The sequence below is a fragment of the Calliphora vicina genome, chromosome 5, assembly GCF_958450345.1.
Source record: "Calliphora vicina chromosome 5, idCalVici1.1, whole genome shotgun sequence".
Lineage (NCBI taxonomy): Eukaryota > Metazoa > Arthropoda > Insecta > Diptera > Calliphoridae > Calliphora > Calliphora vicina.
Genome location: NC_088784.1, coordinates 963,472 through 982,203, shown reverse-complemented (window position 1 = coordinate 982,203; position 18,732 = coordinate 963,472). Strand labels below are relative to the sequence as shown.

At 29.6% G+C, this 18,732-nt stretch overlaps 2 protein-coding genes across 6 annotated transcripts; one reads left to right on the top strand and one right to left on the bottom strand.

The window, feature by feature from the left end:
* Positions 1–1,008: 1,008 nt before the first annotated feature.
* Xpd (general transcription and DNA repair factor IIH helicase subunit Xpd) lies at positions 1,009–5,648 on the bottom strand. The gene is made up of 9 exons (XM_065512294.1): positions 5,564–5,648; positions 5,038–5,495; positions 4,848–4,978; positions 4,551–4,771; positions 3,257–3,390; positions 2,953–3,200; positions 2,616–2,897; positions 1,682–1,960; positions 1,009–1,626 (listed from the first exon to the last, which is right to left on the bottom strand). The coding sequence occupies exons 1-9, from the start codon at positions 5,566–5,568 to the stop codon at positions 1,075–1,077; spliced, it is 2,310 nt and encodes a 769-aa protein (XP_065368366.1). The 5' UTR covers positions 5,569–5,648; the 3' UTR covers positions 1,009–1,074.
* A 585-nt stretch (positions 5,649–6,233) lies between these two features.
* On the top strand, positions 6,234–18,676 carry RN-tre (Related to the N terminus of tre oncogene). Of its 5 annotated transcripts, none has more exons than XM_065510644.1 (6): positions 6,234–7,158; positions 10,159–10,840; positions 10,933–11,318; positions 11,393–11,457; positions 17,191–17,245; positions 17,305–18,676. In XM_065510644.1, the coding sequence occupies exons 1-6, from the start codon at positions 7,007–7,009 to the stop codon at positions 17,369–17,371; spliced, it is 1,407 nt and encodes a 468-aa protein (XP_065366716.1). In that variant the 5' UTR covers positions 6,234–7,006; the 3' UTR covers positions 17,372–18,676. The 5 variants fall into 5 exon arrangements, with proteins under 5 accessions (XP_065366716.1, XP_065366714.1, XP_065366715.1 ...); XM_065510642.1 differs by having other exon boundaries at positions 17,140–17,245; XM_065510643.1 differs by having other exon boundaries at positions 17,191–18,676.
* The last annotated feature ends 56 nt before the right edge of the window (positions 18,677–18,732 follow it).

The window sequence follows — 18,732 nt, the reverse complement described above, 5'->3', positions numbered from 1 at the left end:
AAGGTTTTAACATTGGTTGATTTTAAAAAAATCTTTTACCAAATTAAGTTAGAAATACTTCTTTAATATAACCCCCTCCAAAAAAGGTAGTTAGTTTTTGTATACTTTGCAGTTACAATATTGAATTTAATATACGTTAAAGTATGGAAAAGCTTGCTGTAGCACTTCAATATAGCAATTTGAGTTGATGGTGGTGTATAAAAATTGTAGTTCGCAATTGCTATAATAGGAGATTGCCCCACACCATTACACCTCCCACTAGACTATGTAAACGATCCAAATGATGCTTCTCTTGAAAGTAGTAATTAAATTCATCAGGTCCATCTAAATTGTTTTCTCATCTCAGAAAACGATGCGGTGCCACTTATGTGAGATCTTTTCGGGCTTTGCTTGCTACTGAGTCGTAGGAATTCGATGCCAATCAAAAGACATTTATCAGCAGCTGAAAGTGCACTATAGGTACGGCCTCATTTTCTAAAAAAAATAGACACCACATTTCGGCTTAATCCGATTTTACTCGCGATTACGTTTTTATTTTTTCTGCTTCAGTTAAGTCTTCTTCTCGACCGACCAATTTAAACGAATTTTATTATTTTTTAAGATTTCACGACCACTTTCACACGAATTTTTTGCAATCACAAAACAAAATAGAAAAACATTAACGGTACACTTCTTAGAGCAAATTAATATGATTATTTAATAAACAAAAATAAAAACAGTTAAAGAAATAAAAAGCGAGTGGGAATCCCATTCATGTGGCGAGGAGTGTTTAATTTAACTTTTCTAAACACGCGATTTATACAAGATTAATTGAATCTCTTATAAACAAGGTACCGTTGCCGAAATAATCGTTTTTAATCGCTTTCCAACCATTCTTAAAACATTCAAAGCCATTGAAAATCAACAAATATTCTATAATTTTAGCAATATCTTTGACTTTACATTTTAGTAAATCTGCTTTATAATTTGTCTGTCTAAATAAATACATATGTAAAAACCACAAAAAAATTTCATTAAAAATAGCACTAAGCTTTATTTTTACAAAGTTAATATTTTAGTTCATTGTAAAATTGTTTACAATTCCATAACTTCACCTCCTGCCGACTCTTTGCCTTGGGCTTGACGTTCCAATTTTTCTTTTGCAATATTTTCCAACTGTTCTTTGGTCAACAAAGATATTCCTAACTGATCTTCTCGCGTAAATGGCTGGGCCATACGTCTCAGCCAACGGCGTGCCAGTTGCATGGATTCTTCTGTGCTAAGATTACAAAAACTATCCACCAAATGTTCTTGAATCCATTTCGGCAAGCGGCTTCGTTTATCCTGACGTGAAAAACGTTTGTCTGCGAATATCATGATGCCATAATCCGTTTTACCTCTCAAAGCACGTCCAACACATTGAGCTGCATGACGCATGGCGTCAAATGTTAAAAAATCGTTTTCTCGAATCTGAAATTGATCTCGCAAATAGTCAAGGCGAGCTTTTAGTATCCGCGACTGTGTAAAAACATATGGAATGCCAAACATTAGAACAGCTCGACCATAATGGTGATCGAAATCCACACCCTCAGAGACCTTGCCTCGTGCAACAGCCAACAAAACTGCACCTCTGCCACAATCACATGCCTGCATGGGACCATATGAAAAACATAATCATAATGCAATTAAATATTTTGCTTACCTTAACGTAGTTCATTAAAGCGTAGCTCGTTTCTGCATTATCTTGCGTCTCTATAAATAGTAGCTTATAACGTAACAATGTGTCTACGATACCCTGATCGTACCAGGATGCCACTACTGACTCCAGATACAAGTACGAAGTAAAAAAACAAACAATGCCATCAGGTACAGTCTTCGCAGTTTCGACCAACAGCTGTCCGTAGTTTCTGATAACTGCGGTATCTTCACGTGTCTCGTATTTTGAAGATATCGCTACCTGGTCATTACCTTTCGAAACAATCTACACATATAAATCAAAATAAAACAAGTTAGTGCAATATTCGGCGGCGCGAAAGTTTATATAATCTCAATTTGCATAAGAAGTGGACTTAGCACGTTTGCACACTAACCTAAAGATATGTTTATTAGAAATTAATGAAATGAACTCATACAATCTCGTCATTTCAATGACAACTGCATAATGCATTAGTTTTAGTAATATCAAAATATTTACTAATTTATAAGCGTTTATGGTAAGTACTTACCTTCAATGACATCACCGTGTTAAAATAATGAGTTAAAATGCTATTGTGTAAGTAATTCATTACTTCTTAATGAACGTTTTTGCCGGACTGCTTTCGAATTCGGGTATTTTTTTACGAACCAATAATTTAAAAATATTAACCCCTTATTATGTAAAACACCTCAATTTTAAAATCCATGAAAATCCATGCAAATTTTTTTAAAACAAAAATCATTTATATGAAAACTTTTACAGTCTTGTTTTTTGTGAAATTAGTTTTTGTAAAAAAAAAATATCATAATTTTATAAAAATTACATTATAATACTAAAAACCTCATATTTGGAAAACCTGCAGCTAATCTCTCTGAATATAAAAGCCCTCGAAATATTGCATAAGTATGTATGTATGTATATATAAAAATATGTAACTTACCATTGGTAATAAGCAGGGACGAGCCAAAGTCATTGTAAATGAACTCATTACCACAGGATCGAAATCTAAAATTTTTGGATACATATCCATCGGTGAGAGGGTACCAGAAGTTATAACAACTGTCTGAAATCTCTGAAACACAGGAGCCATCGCTATCGAAGAATCTAAACAACTAAAATGTAATATAGGATTGGCAACTGTGGGAGTTTTATCATCAAATGGTTCTATAATTATAGTAAATCCTTTTGTATATGTGCTAACTAATGTGGCAAAATGTGTAATCTGCAAGATAATTAAATAAAATATTTTCAAATATTTGTAAACAATAATTTCTTACCAACGTCAGGGCTCCATACTCTGTTAAATCAGTTATTTCTAAGGTTCTCAATAAACTGGCTAAACGTTCAGCACAAAATCGCAAAGGTTTACGTTCTATACAAATTTTTGAAGCCACATCCTTTAAAAATCCAGCTGGCGATTCTTGAACTACATGGTGGACTTTTAAACGCGTCTTAATATACTCAATAAATCGACGTAAGAAGCTTAAGAAATGATCTGCATTTCGTATATTTCCCGGCACAACTTCTACAATAAATAAAAAACATATGAAATTGCATAATTATTTTGATTCGTTCAATTACCTTTTAAAACGTCGCTTGGTAAAATGGGATTGGCCAAAACCATATCTGTATCTCTCTGTACACTAGCATCCTTTAAGCCCTGTACCATACGCTGATATTCTTCATTTAAACGGGTTGTATCTTCATCGCGTATTCTAGTTGTAAGAATTTTAAACAATAATTAAATATCACTCATCATAGTTCATTGTAATCGGTGTTGTTCATATTCCATATTCGAAATAGTATTTTTTTATTTTATTATTATTATTATTATTATTATTATTATTATTATTATTATTATTATTATTATTATTATTATTATTATTATTATTATTATTATTATTATTATTATTATTATTCGGTGAGCTAGATTATATGTCTGACTACGTTGATAATAAATTTAAAAAATATTACACCGCCAGTTTTAGCACAACGGGTACTTTTTTCCGATTAAGTTATATGACGAATTATTGCAAGGCTTATTTTGCGTTATTCAATTGAGTGTCCGTAACTTCACCTTATTGAATACACATTGTTTAGTACCTTAAAACTAAACAAGGATCGGAAAACGTTGTTTATTAAGTTTGCAACAAAAATATTTCGCATTAAAGTTCAAAAAATACAGAAACTAGATTTTAATACTTTTAAAACCAACTATGTATTCTGTAGCATGGGGAGTTTACCATTCTTTTTATTGAAAATTATGATAGTGAAAACTATATCATAAGGAAAGTATTTACTTCTTCACACTCTATTAGCGTCTAATAATTTTCTTCAATATTTTTCAATTTAATAATAAAAATTCCAGTTTTCTGCCAAAGTTTACTTTATTATTTTCTTATTAATTATTTTGTAAAATAAGAAAAAGGAACATTATGAAGGTATTCGCGTCACTGATTTTTACCCTTGCGAATTAACACAACTTTCTCATGTTGTTGTAATTGAGCGAATATTTTACACAAGTTTACACAAAAAGTTTTTTCAAATACTTTTTTGGAGTACATACATACAAAATTATTTAGAAATTTTGTGATAAATATCTCTCTACTTCTTTTTGAACTGAAAAGATAAATATTTGATTTATTCTATTTTTTCAATGAAAACATAGAGCATCATTATCCCTCTAACCGGCAAGCCTGCCTTTTAGTGGGTTATATTGTAAATCCCGGCGCCGAGTCATAGTTTAAAATTTAGTGTTTTCAATTCATAATTTCCGTCTACCATCTTATATCTTCTTTTATGTTAGGAATAAAGGCATTTATGTATGTATATAGCTACAAACTTATATGTATGTATTTTCTAGTTTATTACTTACTCTTGAACTAATTTCTGAAGATTGTTTAAAGCATTGGTACTACGTTCAACAGTGCGACGATTAATTTTAACACTCATGGAATCAATACACACATTGTCAATGTTGTGAGCTTCATCGAAAACAATACATGATTCACGACACATCTCCTTCGAAACAACCTCTGCTATTTTAGGATCTAGTAGATAATGATAACTGTATACCACTATATGTGCCTGAGATATCTGCATATAAATGAAATAAACGATAAGTACTGTATTTTAAAAACAAAGTGATCTTTAGCATTTATTAGAGTATTACCGCATATCTGGCCAAAAAATAAGGACACCAATTACGCATTCGTCCAAACTCCTTTAAATCATCTATACTATACACACCGACCGGTAACGTAGATTCTTTGCCCTCCAGATGGAAACCTTCAAAATATTGACCTGAAAATAAAGTTTGTATTATGTGGCATTACTAAAAGTATATACGGTATTATAATTACATATTGGAGTTTCTGCATCATGTTCGTGTCTTTCTCTCACATAGCTGGCAGTTAAACCGTAGCATTTACCGTCAACTGACTTTCCTTCTCTCTCCTTACTAACCTCAGGATGTATACACATATTCTTGCGAGAGCTTAATACTAGACCTGTAAAGCCCGGCTGTTGGGAAGCATTCTTCTCATAGTAAACCATAAGATTTTGTAGTTCTGCTATGACCTTTTCAATTTCTGGTACTGTACGTGAGCAATAGACTAATTTACGGACAGTCTCTGGATACTCTATCATATAAGCTACGATAAGTGATAATAAGGTCGCCGTTTTTCCTGTACCCGAAGGCATCTCCAGTAAACAGTGTCCTTTTGCATCCAATGTGCGTTTAAGTTCGAGCATATACGCATATTGCTCTGGATAAATATACTCATAGGGGAAATATACCAACAAACCATCAACGCTTATTCTGACAAAAGAAATTTTCAAATAAATATTATAAGTCAACTTTCTTGAAATTTTATAATGAATATTTACTTCATAATTATTATTATTCGACATAAACAAAAAGAAAAATATTCTAAAATGTTAATGTGTGCCGGCTGTTTACAGTGTTGTCTACTTAATGATAAAACCACTGTTTTTATACTATTTAATATACAATCCACAACAGGGATGTTTAGGTTGGTACAATTGTACGTTTTCGTTTGCTACAATGCAATGCTGTAGAGTTGTACATTTTGAAAATACATTTACATATTTAATTTACAGTTCATCATACAATTTCGAGAATTCATAAAGGTATTCACAGACGAAAATTCTGTGTAGTACTCCAATTCAAATTCAAATTAAAATATTATTGAAGTTATTTTATATGTCCAGAAATCGTTTCAAAAAATAAATTTCTTATTAACACGATAGTATTGAAAAAAATCCAAACAAATTTTCCACAAACTTTATTTTTTATTAAAAACCTAATACAATTTTTAGTATTTTAAGCACAAATAAAGATATACATATGAAGAGAACATATTTTTTTTCAAAGTCGAAAATGTGTTATAACGACAAAAAGAATCGTTTTGAGTAAAACAGAACTTTTAATATTGCAGGGTTTATCATTATTAACCAACACTATTTAATACTACTATTAAATACAACACTACTCTTAAATGTCAAATTTGCAACAACAACAACATGTCACTTTTTTTTGTAATACTTGAAAAAATCGCTTGTAAAATATTGTGTTGGTGGAATTATGCATAAATCATAATAAATCGAAAAATTTATACCATTATTAAAATATTTAACTTTGGCTCATTGTAACCACCTTTGCAAAGTGTTCAAAAAACAAAATCAAGTCGCTAAAGAAATATTACTTTAAAAATGTGAAAGCCAAGCAATGTCTTATATACATACATACATACATACTATACAAAAAAAAATTACTGAAAATGTAAAGAAACAGGAAGTTTATTCAGATAATACAAGGGAATAACAAGAAATATTAAAATAAAACAAAATATGCCAATAAGAGTTTGATAGAAGGGGCGTTTATTGGCAACTCAGACATCATATATAATTAAACACAAAGAGGCCCTAAAAATCACGTCATAATTGTTTGTGGAAAAAGGAGACTTTAATTTAAACTCTACGTCAATCAAATTAGATTTTCGTAGTGTGTGTGTGTTTGCTTATGTGTAATTAAAAATTGTTTAATTATTATAAATATTTACTAAAAGATTTTCACAATCAGCATTTTAAAATGTAATTTCACGAAACACTAAATTTTGTGCAAAAAACAAAATAAAATATATTTTCTAATATTCCCCTACTTTGATTTAACATTACCTCCGAAGAGAAAAAAGGCTCTGATTTGAAAACATTTCAATTCAACATTAAAAAAGTGGGTTTAATGATTTTTATGTTATTCTACTGATATAAACGCTAAACATTGGTTGACTCAAACAATAAAACGACATCATGAACATCGACGAAGAACAACAGGCCTTATTAAAGCGCGCTGCAGAGGAACGAGAATTAATATTCAATCGTTACAGTTTGGGTTTAGATCCAACCAATCAGGTGGATCCCTGGGAAAATCCAAAATATGAGCTTTATCATATTACAGATAAGTAAGTTAAAACACCGCATAATCAATTTAATGATTTTAGTAAAGTTCACATCCTATTCGATATGGCTAAATGTTATTATGTATGTATTTCGACATTATTATAGCTTTAATAAATGTGCCAATATAATGGAATTCCCTAACTTACTTAGGGCCATTATTACAACTTCATATATCATACTATCTCGAAAATATGAATTCAACTTCTACTATGGGTAAAAAAATATTTTTGAAAGCCGGCATTCATTCTGGCGGAAGGGTTTTAAACTGGTAAATCGGTTTACATTATGTTCGAAATCGAAATATAATACTATACATATATCGTTACCTTAATATAGAAAGTGCCTATATTTTAAGTCCATGTTTTTTAAGTCGCGATTTTTTGGCTAAATATGATATATGAACAGACCATTTATCAAAATAAACGAAAATCAGGGCTTACAAAAAAAACGCTACTTAGGCCTTTCTGTATTAAGGTAACGATATCTGTGGTCGTTAATTTATTTTTATATTTTACGGAATTAAGGCAACTTTAGTAATCATTTGTAGTAAAACATTGACTATTTGACTCAGCATGTTAATGTATCCGTTTTTTTTTTACGAAAAAAATGGAATTATCCAGTTTTTTTAAAAAATATTTTTTCCTTTCATTATTTTTTTTATGTTGAAAATTTGACTTGATATCTGGTAGGAATTTGGGTAGACTTCGAAGAATTTACTCAACTAATATGTATTTACCTTTACGCATTAGGGTGAGATTGGCCCATGCTCTTTTAATTTAATGCCTCAGTTTTTGTATTGCCTTGAGGTGGTATCTGGATCATCAGGTCTTATCTTAAATAGGTTGCAACGAATTATCAATACAGTTGAGAGGTTTGCTCACAAATTGCTTGGTTGTTCATTTTTTAATTTTATTAAATATGTATATAAATTTAGTGTTGTTTCATAATGTTTTCAGTAGGAGGTTTCCTTCCACCTTATGTAATAAATTTGTCTTTTTGAGATCTGATAGGAAACCCCAGGTTTTTATTCCTAGAATCTTATGAGAGATCTTTTGAAGTTAGGATTTCTCGCTATAATTGCTTGCCTATAAGCTTCGCATATTTTCGCAATCCAACAATGGTTTTCGTTTTACACTTCCGAATTACTTTGGTACCGTAGATTAATGATTTTATAACTGTTACTTACCTATTTAAACTTATTGACCTTATATTTATTTTCTTTGGTGTTGGAGTAAGCACGAATCTCCACTAATTGGTATTGGTATCTTCATATAAATTTTTCTAAAAATTTTACTTTTTTAATGTATAGCTAATTTAATGAGCTAATTTTGTTTGACCATTTATTTTTATTGTTATTTGTTTTTTACTAAGTACAGTTGATATCTCAGGATTTTTATTATTTCTATGTAATACATTTGGCCTAAAATGGCTTTGTATTACAATCTTGAATAAGTAAATAAATATCCAGAATATATATCGCTACCTTAATATAGAAAGGCCCTAACTAACATTTTCATTATTTTAGAGGAGAAGGAAACAACTTAATAAAACTTAATGTTCTGGAGTTGCAATTTTTTTAACACAGATTTTTATGTGACATTTAATTTTATTAGTGGTGTATTACGGGATTATCTATCGAAGTATGCAGAAAACTAAATTTTGGGAAAAAGAAACGAGTTAGGGCGTTTCTATATTAAGGTAACGATATATACTTTATTGGGTCGCAAATGAAAAATGTAGAAATTACAAATGGAACGAGGTGCATTTCACTAACACAAATTTGATTTGTCACCAGCTCAGTGATGTTTCACTATCACTAAATTTAGTGCTATTAAACAAATCTCCACTAAACTCGCATAGTGCTAAGTTTTAACACTCACTACATATTATACTAATAAATAAAAGGTTTTAAATTTTAATTTCAATAGAGTATAACACTTTTTTGAATTTTTTAAATAATAATTAAGAAAAGCAGTCCGTTATTCTATAATACATAACATATTACTGATTTCAACACACGACACTTCACGCAAACAAAATTCAAGATCTTATTTATAATTGTGATCGTTTGCGATAATCAAATTGTGTTTATAAATTAAACTGATTTTTGAGTAACGCATAAAATACTTGTTAGATTATGCTGTTATACTTGTTTTAAAGGATATTTTGTCATATGGGCAAGTCCCAGAAACAGTCTACCAACAAAAAATTGTTTAAATGAATCAAACTTGGAATTCTTAATTGTAATATTAGACATGATATGTATCAGAGCACAGTGCCCTGATATGTATATGTATTTATATATAAACAAAATGTATTTTGATGGTCATTCATACAAAACAGATTATCAAATCCAACACTAGGTCAGATATCTTAATTTTATACAAAAAAATTTAATTTTTTAATGTGTTTTTATAATTTTTTTTATATTTTTGACCATTCAATTTAAATACAAATGAATTTTGAGTAATTTCACTTTGAATGGAATTTTTCGCAATTTCTCACGGAAAAGGAGATAATTTTCTAGCATCTGGATAATTTGTAACGAGCGTCACGTAACGTGCGTAACAAAATGTTCTCGGCTTTTTATGAAAACGGCAAATGATTGTTCATGCAAATAAGTTTTACTAGAATTCTCTTTCATTCATCTTTCTTTTAGGAATAAGATTTTGTTTGCTTTAATATGCCAAATTCGCTAAAATTACGAATAAACACTTCAACTTTTAAAGTTACTTCCACTTTTTGTAACGTGCGTCACAAAATTTTCCGATCAAAAATGTCTTATGCTATTTGGAATTGCACTTAAATCTCACTATAGCCTATGGTATACGTTGGAGTTATCTTATTTGAAAAACCAAAAAATTTTCATATTTAAATATGAAAACGTGTACGAATGAAACGTTCGTCACGCAGGATTAGCCCATATGTATATATATATACATATATATGTATATATGAAGTTCGTAAATTTGTAATGATTAAAATGGTTTTTTTTTTCGCAGATACGGCTTTATGCACGATTCTCGACTCCCGGATACACGTGATTCACAAGAAGTTCAACGCACTAAAATTGAATTAGAACGTGACAAGAAGTGGATGAAAATGCTTGCTTCGTGGAACCCACATCATGAAAAATTAAGGAAGCGGGTATTTAAGGGAATACCAGATCGTATGCGTTGGCCAGCGTGGAAGAAACTACTGAATGTCGAAGAATCTATGGAAACAAATCGTGATGTCTATCAGCGTATGCTGGACATATCCCGAAAATACTCGACAGAAGTACGACAAATAGATTCCGATGTCAATCGGCAATTTCGCGATAATCTAGCATTCCGAGAACGCTACAGTGTTAAGCAGGTCTCATTGTTCAATGTACTAAATGCGTATAGTGTTTACAATCCAGAATTGGGATATTGCCAGGGTATGGCATGTGTAGCTGGTGTTCTATTATTGTACATGCAAGAGGAGGAAGCATTCTGGGCATTAAATTCATTAATAGTTAATGAAAAGTTTGCCATGCACGGCCTATTTATTGAAGGTTTTCCCAAGCTCACGCGTTTTCTGGAACACCATGATCGTATTATGTTGAAAATAATGCCAAAATTACACAAACACTTTATGAAGCATAATGTTGATGCAATATTATATTCAATAAAATGGTTTTTTGTGGTCTTCGTAGAACGTGTAAGTTTCTGTTTCTGTTTCTATTTCTTATTTACAATATGAAAATCATTAAAATGTTTGAATTTATCTTTGCCTTTGTCTTGCTCATGCAGATACCATTTAGTTTAAGTTTGCGTGTCTGGGACATATTTCTGTTAGAGGGTGATCGCGTCATTACTGCTATGGCTATTACCATATTATACCTGCACAAATCAGAACTACTTCGACTCAAAGATATGGATTCTATTTTAGAGTATTTACAAGTGAAACTACATAAAAATTTCGGTTACAACGACGATTTAGCAATAGATGCCTTAGAACGTGTTATGAAAAAATTAAAGGAACACAAACTGGATGTTCCTCCACCAGCCAAAGTAAATGAATTTCCCACAAAGCCTTTAGGCCAATTTATAGAAGCGGACATCGAAAAAAAAATTGGGCGACGAAGATCAGAGTATACAGACACAGAAAAACAGGTTATTAATGATGTTATATTGAGGTAAAAAATCAAAACCAACACATACATTCATTCATTCACAGGAGTACTAATTAGCAATGTTTAATTTTTTCCAGACAAGAACAAAATGCTATTGAAGTACAATCAACGGTATCGTATGAAACATCTGAGTGTGCTACTGGTAAGTTGAACAACCAAACGCTATATCAATATTATTCTCACTAATAACATTCTCACTACTTGACACACAAAAAATGTCCAAAGGGCCGTTCGCAAAGGGCAAGTATTTGCCTTGTGTGACCGAACCTTAAGACATGAACTAATAAACTATGCTAAATATGTTTACAAGTGTATTTGCTTTTATTTCCAATATTTTAAATTCATAACTGTGATGCGAGTATAAATTATATTACTAGTGTCACTAAATCCTTTATACATTTTTCATTCTTAACTTTTATTTAAACAAATCTTCATCTTATATATAATTTGTTTATAACTTTAATTTTGTGATTGAATTGTTTTATTTTTGAATGTATTAGAATGTACTAAATAATAATTATTTTAGAAACAATTACAAATTTCTATTTCTATCTACGCCATACTAACGAACTATACTGTGAACAAACAATCACTCGCGAACGTACCTACATATATATGTATTTATCCTGACATATTACATAAATATTTATTTACTCTATCATTCACAACCACTTCCTACGAACGCGTTTTTAAAATAAACAATATCTCTCAACGTCAAATTATTAAAATGTGTAGATAATTATTTTTTGTAAAGTAATGAAAAAATATTGAAAAAATTTACACTTTTTTAATACTTATATTACTTGACTGGATAGATTTTCATAAAAATTTCCGTTTTTGGTTCTCCACTAAAAATTAAAAATGCTCTTCCATATTTACTTCAATTTTAAGCTCAAATTTAATTGAGCAAATTTACGATATCTTGATATTGTTTCTGGTGCAAAATTTTTAACTTTTTCCTGATAACATTTTAATACATGTAATAGGTTAATATTAGTTGGTTTAACAGCTCACTTGGGTGATGTTGGAAGATTTACGCTAAAGCAGCGTTTCCCTAAGATCAGATCTGTAGAAGTCATAATGAAGCAGCCCAAGTCTTCCAGCATTTTGTTTAGACAAAGAGCAAAGAGATAATGTTTGATTGAAAGTCATTCCAAGACCAAAAAGGATGAAGAATATTTTCTGCAAAAAAACTTTTATAACAAATATTAGAAATAAATAAAAAAAATAAAAGCTTTGAAATGTTTTTAGTTAACGTTTCAGGTCAAAAATTCCAAATTTACAAGGGATTCGATTTTTGCTCATGCATATTAATTTTCGTCATCATTTTTATTTTTAATTTAAAATGTAAAATTTGAGAAAATATCTATTTAGGAATATGTTATAATTGTCTATTCTAAAGCTCTATAGAGACAGACGAGACACAAACCATTCACTTCTACAAATTAATTTGTCTAATTAGTAGCGAAACAATATCATAAAATGAACAAGCTCTTTCTGGTCAGCCGCTCTAATTTTCATACGTACATATGTATTTATGTAAACATCTGTGCATGTTAGATGTTACATATTCCGCCTTGACTATTCTTTCTTTCTGTACTCTTTACATAGAATAGATATTAGTACAAACTTATGAATTTAATGCATGCCTTTCTTAATGTTTATCTTTCAAGTTCTTGCTCACTTCAAAATAATACTTAGTAATTACTATTTTTCAAAACTTAAAAAATAATGTAATATTCTATATTACTATGAATCAAAAATTATTTATGGGAATACAAAATTTACCCAAAAAGCACTAAAGACTTATAATTTCAAGCACTTGAACAATTTCTTAAAATTTTATTTGAATGCAAATATAATTGTGTTTTAAAATTGATAATTCTATAGATATAGAGGGTAGTACAACTATAATTCAATTGCTTGACACTGGCCTCAAGTCTGGTTTTCAACTTGTATTTCAGCAAAAAATCTTACTGGGTATTTTAATAAGTTTTAGTTTTGTAAAATTTTTAGAACCAAATTTACATATTTCAATTCGAAATACTTAATTAAATTAATTGTAGAATCCCATGCTTATGGCTGGACTTGGTTAGAAATTTATTTAATGCGCCTACATATCGTCCCCTCAATAAAACAATAGTGTATAAGCATATACACCATTATTTTTTTATTGCATAATAAAACATAACTGATTCTATATGTGGTAAAAATTTGGTGAAATTCTACTTCCACAAAGTGGGTCAAAAGATCAATTGAAATATTACTTTTGTTCCAGATGTCTACTAACACAAAAATTTTAAACTCAATTATTTCGAAATGTCAAAAAAATTATACCCTATTGCTTAATTAAGGGGGGGATATGAAACGAAAAGGTCAAACTAAAATTTATTGCCCGATTTTGTTAGCACTTTTTTCTAAATATAAATATACCTTATTAAAAAAAAACATTCACTTGCAATACATACATACGTGTTTTGAAAATTTGCTTATCTCCCACTCTTTTGCACTTACAACACTCACGGATTCGAATAATTTACGTTGTTGTTGTAAACTATCTTGGAAATACAAAATATGTATACGTATACTATGATAAGCCATATTGAGAGTCCGAAAACAAGTGTCCGTTCGTCCAACGGAACTAGGATGGTGAAATTTGATGCAAATATCTTGTATGTTTGTCTCTGTCGTTTAATACAATTTTAAACAGAGATCTCAGTATAATGGTTTTTTTCTACGACACCTCGTAACCAACGTTCTTTCAACACGACGTAAATTTAGTTTAAAAGCGCTTTCGATATACTGACTCACTACGAACTTGCTGTTACTTTTCAAATACACAGCGCCATCTTCTAAAAGTATCATGCATAATCTAACGGAAATACTAGAATGTTCTATTTCCACAATGATCCCCTACTGCTTTTAAAGCTGGTTTATGGTTAATGTTGTCGTCATTTTAATAAACAATGTTAACAACAGCGTGTTACAAGCAGACATTACGTACCGTTAAATTCAAATTGATAATGCAATTTCTAAATAATATGATGAAATGTTGAAAAAAATCATGAATCACAAAATGTTCACATCTGACGTCATTTGTAAAAAGTAGCCAGGGGAGAGTAAACCCAATTAAAATTAAAATCTTTAAATGCTAAATTATTGTTATAAATGAAATATGTTGTCGGTGACTTTCAATATTCCATATTTATTTGTAAAGCTTATAGATAGATAGATAGATAGATAGATAGATAGATAGATAGATAGATAGATAGATAGATAGATAGATAGATAGATAGATAGATAGATAGATAGATAGATAGATAGATAGATAGATAGATAGATAGATAGAAAGATAGATAGATAGATAGATAGATAGATAGATAGATTAATTTATTGTTAAGATACATTTGTAAATATGTTAACACCCCATTCTACATTAATTACAATTTCATAGTACTTCCAAATGAATTGAATAATTTAATAATTGTATTCAATACACATTTGTCAATAATTAAAAATGTTGTTTTTTTTTTGTTTGTTTATAAATTAATTTCTGTATGTGTGTATGTTGTCCACATTATAGGTGATGCATACTCCATGAAAACTTATCAAAGTATCACTAGTTTAGCAACCTCACCAGCTATTAGCAGTAATTCTTTGTATAGCAATGGATTTTTTGTTACTCTTACACCACCACCACAACCGCCACCACAATCTAGCTACAACAATATTAAAAATTCCAATTCTGCCACCGCCATACCAACGACTGCAATTAAAACCTATAGTTCCACTATGACACCGATATTGTGTCAAGAAGAAACAACAACATCGAATCGTATTAGTTTCAAAAACAATGATTCTTATTCTCACGATGACCATCATTTACATAACAATCATCAAATTGTTAATAACACTAACACTGACGACGAACAGCTAAATGGGCACGATACTGATATAAAGATTTTGATTAACAATTATGATAAGAAAATGTCCCATTTAAAAAATAATGATAACTGTGGTGATAATATTGATAACGCTGACATCGACGACGACGATGAACTTAGTGTGGAAAATACTCGTCTTTAATATATAAAAAAAAAGAAATTCCTTTCATTTACTATTTATTTATTATGATTTGTTTAAAATATAAATATTGCCTATAAATAATTTTGTTAAAATTGTACTAAACTTTAGTAGAAATATTGTATACATACATAATTTATTTTATTAATTTTTTTTTTTTTACATTGCACTCAAAAAGCCAACAAATTTGATTGATTAATTTGTATGAAATTAAATATTATTAGATAAACAGTTTTCATTTGTTATTTTGCATTTTGTATTTTTAAGAATTTAAAATTAATATATTTATATACATACATACATACAATTTACATATTTTTTATAAGACTTATAGCTTACATTTAATTACAGATGTAAATTACAAAAAAAAAAAAAGAAACACAAAAAAAGTTTCTTAGTTTTTGCAAGTATTTGATTTCTGTATTGTGCTTGATCTAGATTAATTCATACTACTTATGAAATTCCAGTTTCACTTTTCCAAATATGATGTCTCTTATAATTTTATTGAGTAGTGAACTTGATTTTATTGTTGCTAAATTATGTATCCTAACCGTCACTAATATTCTTTCTAATTTGTTTAACTTATGAGTATTTTATGTATCCAATACAATACAAACAAAACATAACATTCCTTTTCTGTCCTTGCATAAATCTATGTATATTCATTAATAACTTTGTATTATTCTCATCTCCAATGATATTATAAAATTAAAAATTCCTCATATTTTGTAATCCAATGAAAATTATTAATATACATACTACGTACATATTTGTTCCAAAATAAATTTTAATCCAAAAAATCGTATTGTGATTTCATATTTAATTAACTTAACGAACGAACAGTTGCGAGAAGACCGGGGTAAACTGTAAAGTAGGGTGTAAAAACTGTCACAATTGCCCGTCCCATACTTTCTGAAAATAAAATTTCTTGAGTATTTTATCCACAAATCAATACTGAAAAATTTCATCAACAAATTTCTACGAGTGTACTCATGTTAATAGTACAAAAAAATTGTTCTTATTTTCTGAAACCAATCCAACTGTGCCAGGCTTTATACAAATTTATGCATGTTTATTTGAAGCTACAATACTATATTGTACTATAGTAATTAATACACTCCACTTGAACAAAGGGCCTTTTCGGAAATGCATCACTGCGCTGCATCTGATGCGCAGTACATTCTAAAATGCAAAAGTTGCCAACACTGCAAATGTCATGAGTTCTAAAAAGCAACAGTGAAACATATGATGCGCAAAAACCATCAAACAAGCATCACAAAAATGGCTGATGCATTGTCTGCGCATCAGCATCAGCTGATTTGCATGAGCATCGCAAACTAATCACAGATGCGCATCAAATGCAGCGCGGTGATGCATTTCCGAAAAGGCCCAAATTCAATACGAATATTTTACTAACACCTTACGTTATATAGTTTTTATTTTTCAATATTCGTTAAAAATTAATTTTTTGTTATAGTTTTTTTTATTAATTATGATATAACATTAATAATAATACAAATTGGCATTTATCTTTTGTTTTTGTTCTTGAAATTTTGCTAAATACCGAAATAATATTGAATAATTGGACGTTGCAACTTTAAAAACTAAAATAAAAAACAAACAACATCCCCCAATATCCTTCAACGACCCACAAAAATCAATTGGCATGGTATTTTGAACAAAAAAAAAATAAAATAAAAATACAAAATATACATTTATACAATAATTGACTAAAAAATAGTAACATTAACCGTACCCGAGGATAATCATTCAATAAGAAGTTCGCTTGCAGGTACATCAATGGCCTCACATGGATCATCGGAAACTTTTTCGTTGGAGGACAATAAGTATGCTGATAAAAACGTCTATATATATTGTTTAATATTCATCTATTTATTTTCATTAGTATACATCTGAAAACGGCTAATGCTTTACAACAAACTCCGCAACGTGAAATATTAATGGGTACCTGACGTTTACCTTCTACGCCGCCTCAACACAACTGTGTCAAGCCGTGCTACTCTTCACCACTAACCGTAACTACAGCAACAGCATTAGAAAATAAAACGTTTGAAATAGCGGATTCCAAAACATTTAATGTTGTAATGGCGTCTTCCTTAAACACATTAATCAGTTCACAACTCAGTGGAACGCACAGTTCTTCCGGACAGCAGATTAACTTAAATATTGAAGCTGCAACACCCACTACTCCCAATGCAACACCGATTAAGTCGTCAACGCCATTACGAACACATTCAACACCTTCATCTACGCCTTTAGCTACTGTTTAAAATTTAGAAATAAGATTTTTATAATGCAAATATTTTAGTTTTAGCGTGTCCACTTCTTTATATACAATTATCGCTCGCCGTATTCATAACAAAAACAATACATACATATGGATAGTTTAAATGCAAAGCTAAACGAATTAACTAATTGTTTCGGATTTTAACAAAAGTCATACTCTGAACATGGCTTTAGAATGGCGCAACTGAAAATGGTAAGAATAATACCGAAAGTAGTAACTGAAGTATGTACGTAGTTTTGCATTTAAGCTAACATTATGCTCACTAAATAAGTACTTATCTTCCCACATTCGAATTTACTTAAAAACAAAAATTGGACCTCTTTTGGTTAACATTTTTTTCTTACATTATGAATATGACTTTAAAATTTACCCTTGAGTTTTATAAATGACAAAGTTTAATTTTTTTTATAATTATCGATATTATATTTGAATCACTATAATTCGGCAACAGAAAACAATACCACAATGACCAATTAAATTGCTATATTGTACAAAATATTTTATTACTTTAATACAAAAATCATTCCCTTTTCAAACACTTGGAGTGCGAGGAGACATTTCAATACAATAAATATCAAGTTCATACATACATATTAAATGTTACAGAAACTATTTTTATTAAATTAGGTTCAAGAAATATTCTACAATCTGTTAAAACTTGCCATTGTTTATAAAACTTATAATTTCCAACAACAAAAAAATATATATATGTATATACATCTACATATAGCTCATTTGCGACGAGATAGTCATAACTCTCTCTCTCTTATGGGGAATATATTATGGGACTCAGTTCAAAACCCAAATTTTGTCCCAAATGAGCGATATATTCGGATTATTATAAAATAGCATTTATTTTTTCTTTGAGTTTAAGAAAAAAATTAATTATTATTTATACGATATTATATTATTATTATTATTAATTGTTTATATTAAATGAAAAATAAATGTAAAAATAAACAGTCAACAACATATTGTCTAAAGTAAATATGAAAAAAATGTTTGCGTTTTTAATTTCTTTTCATT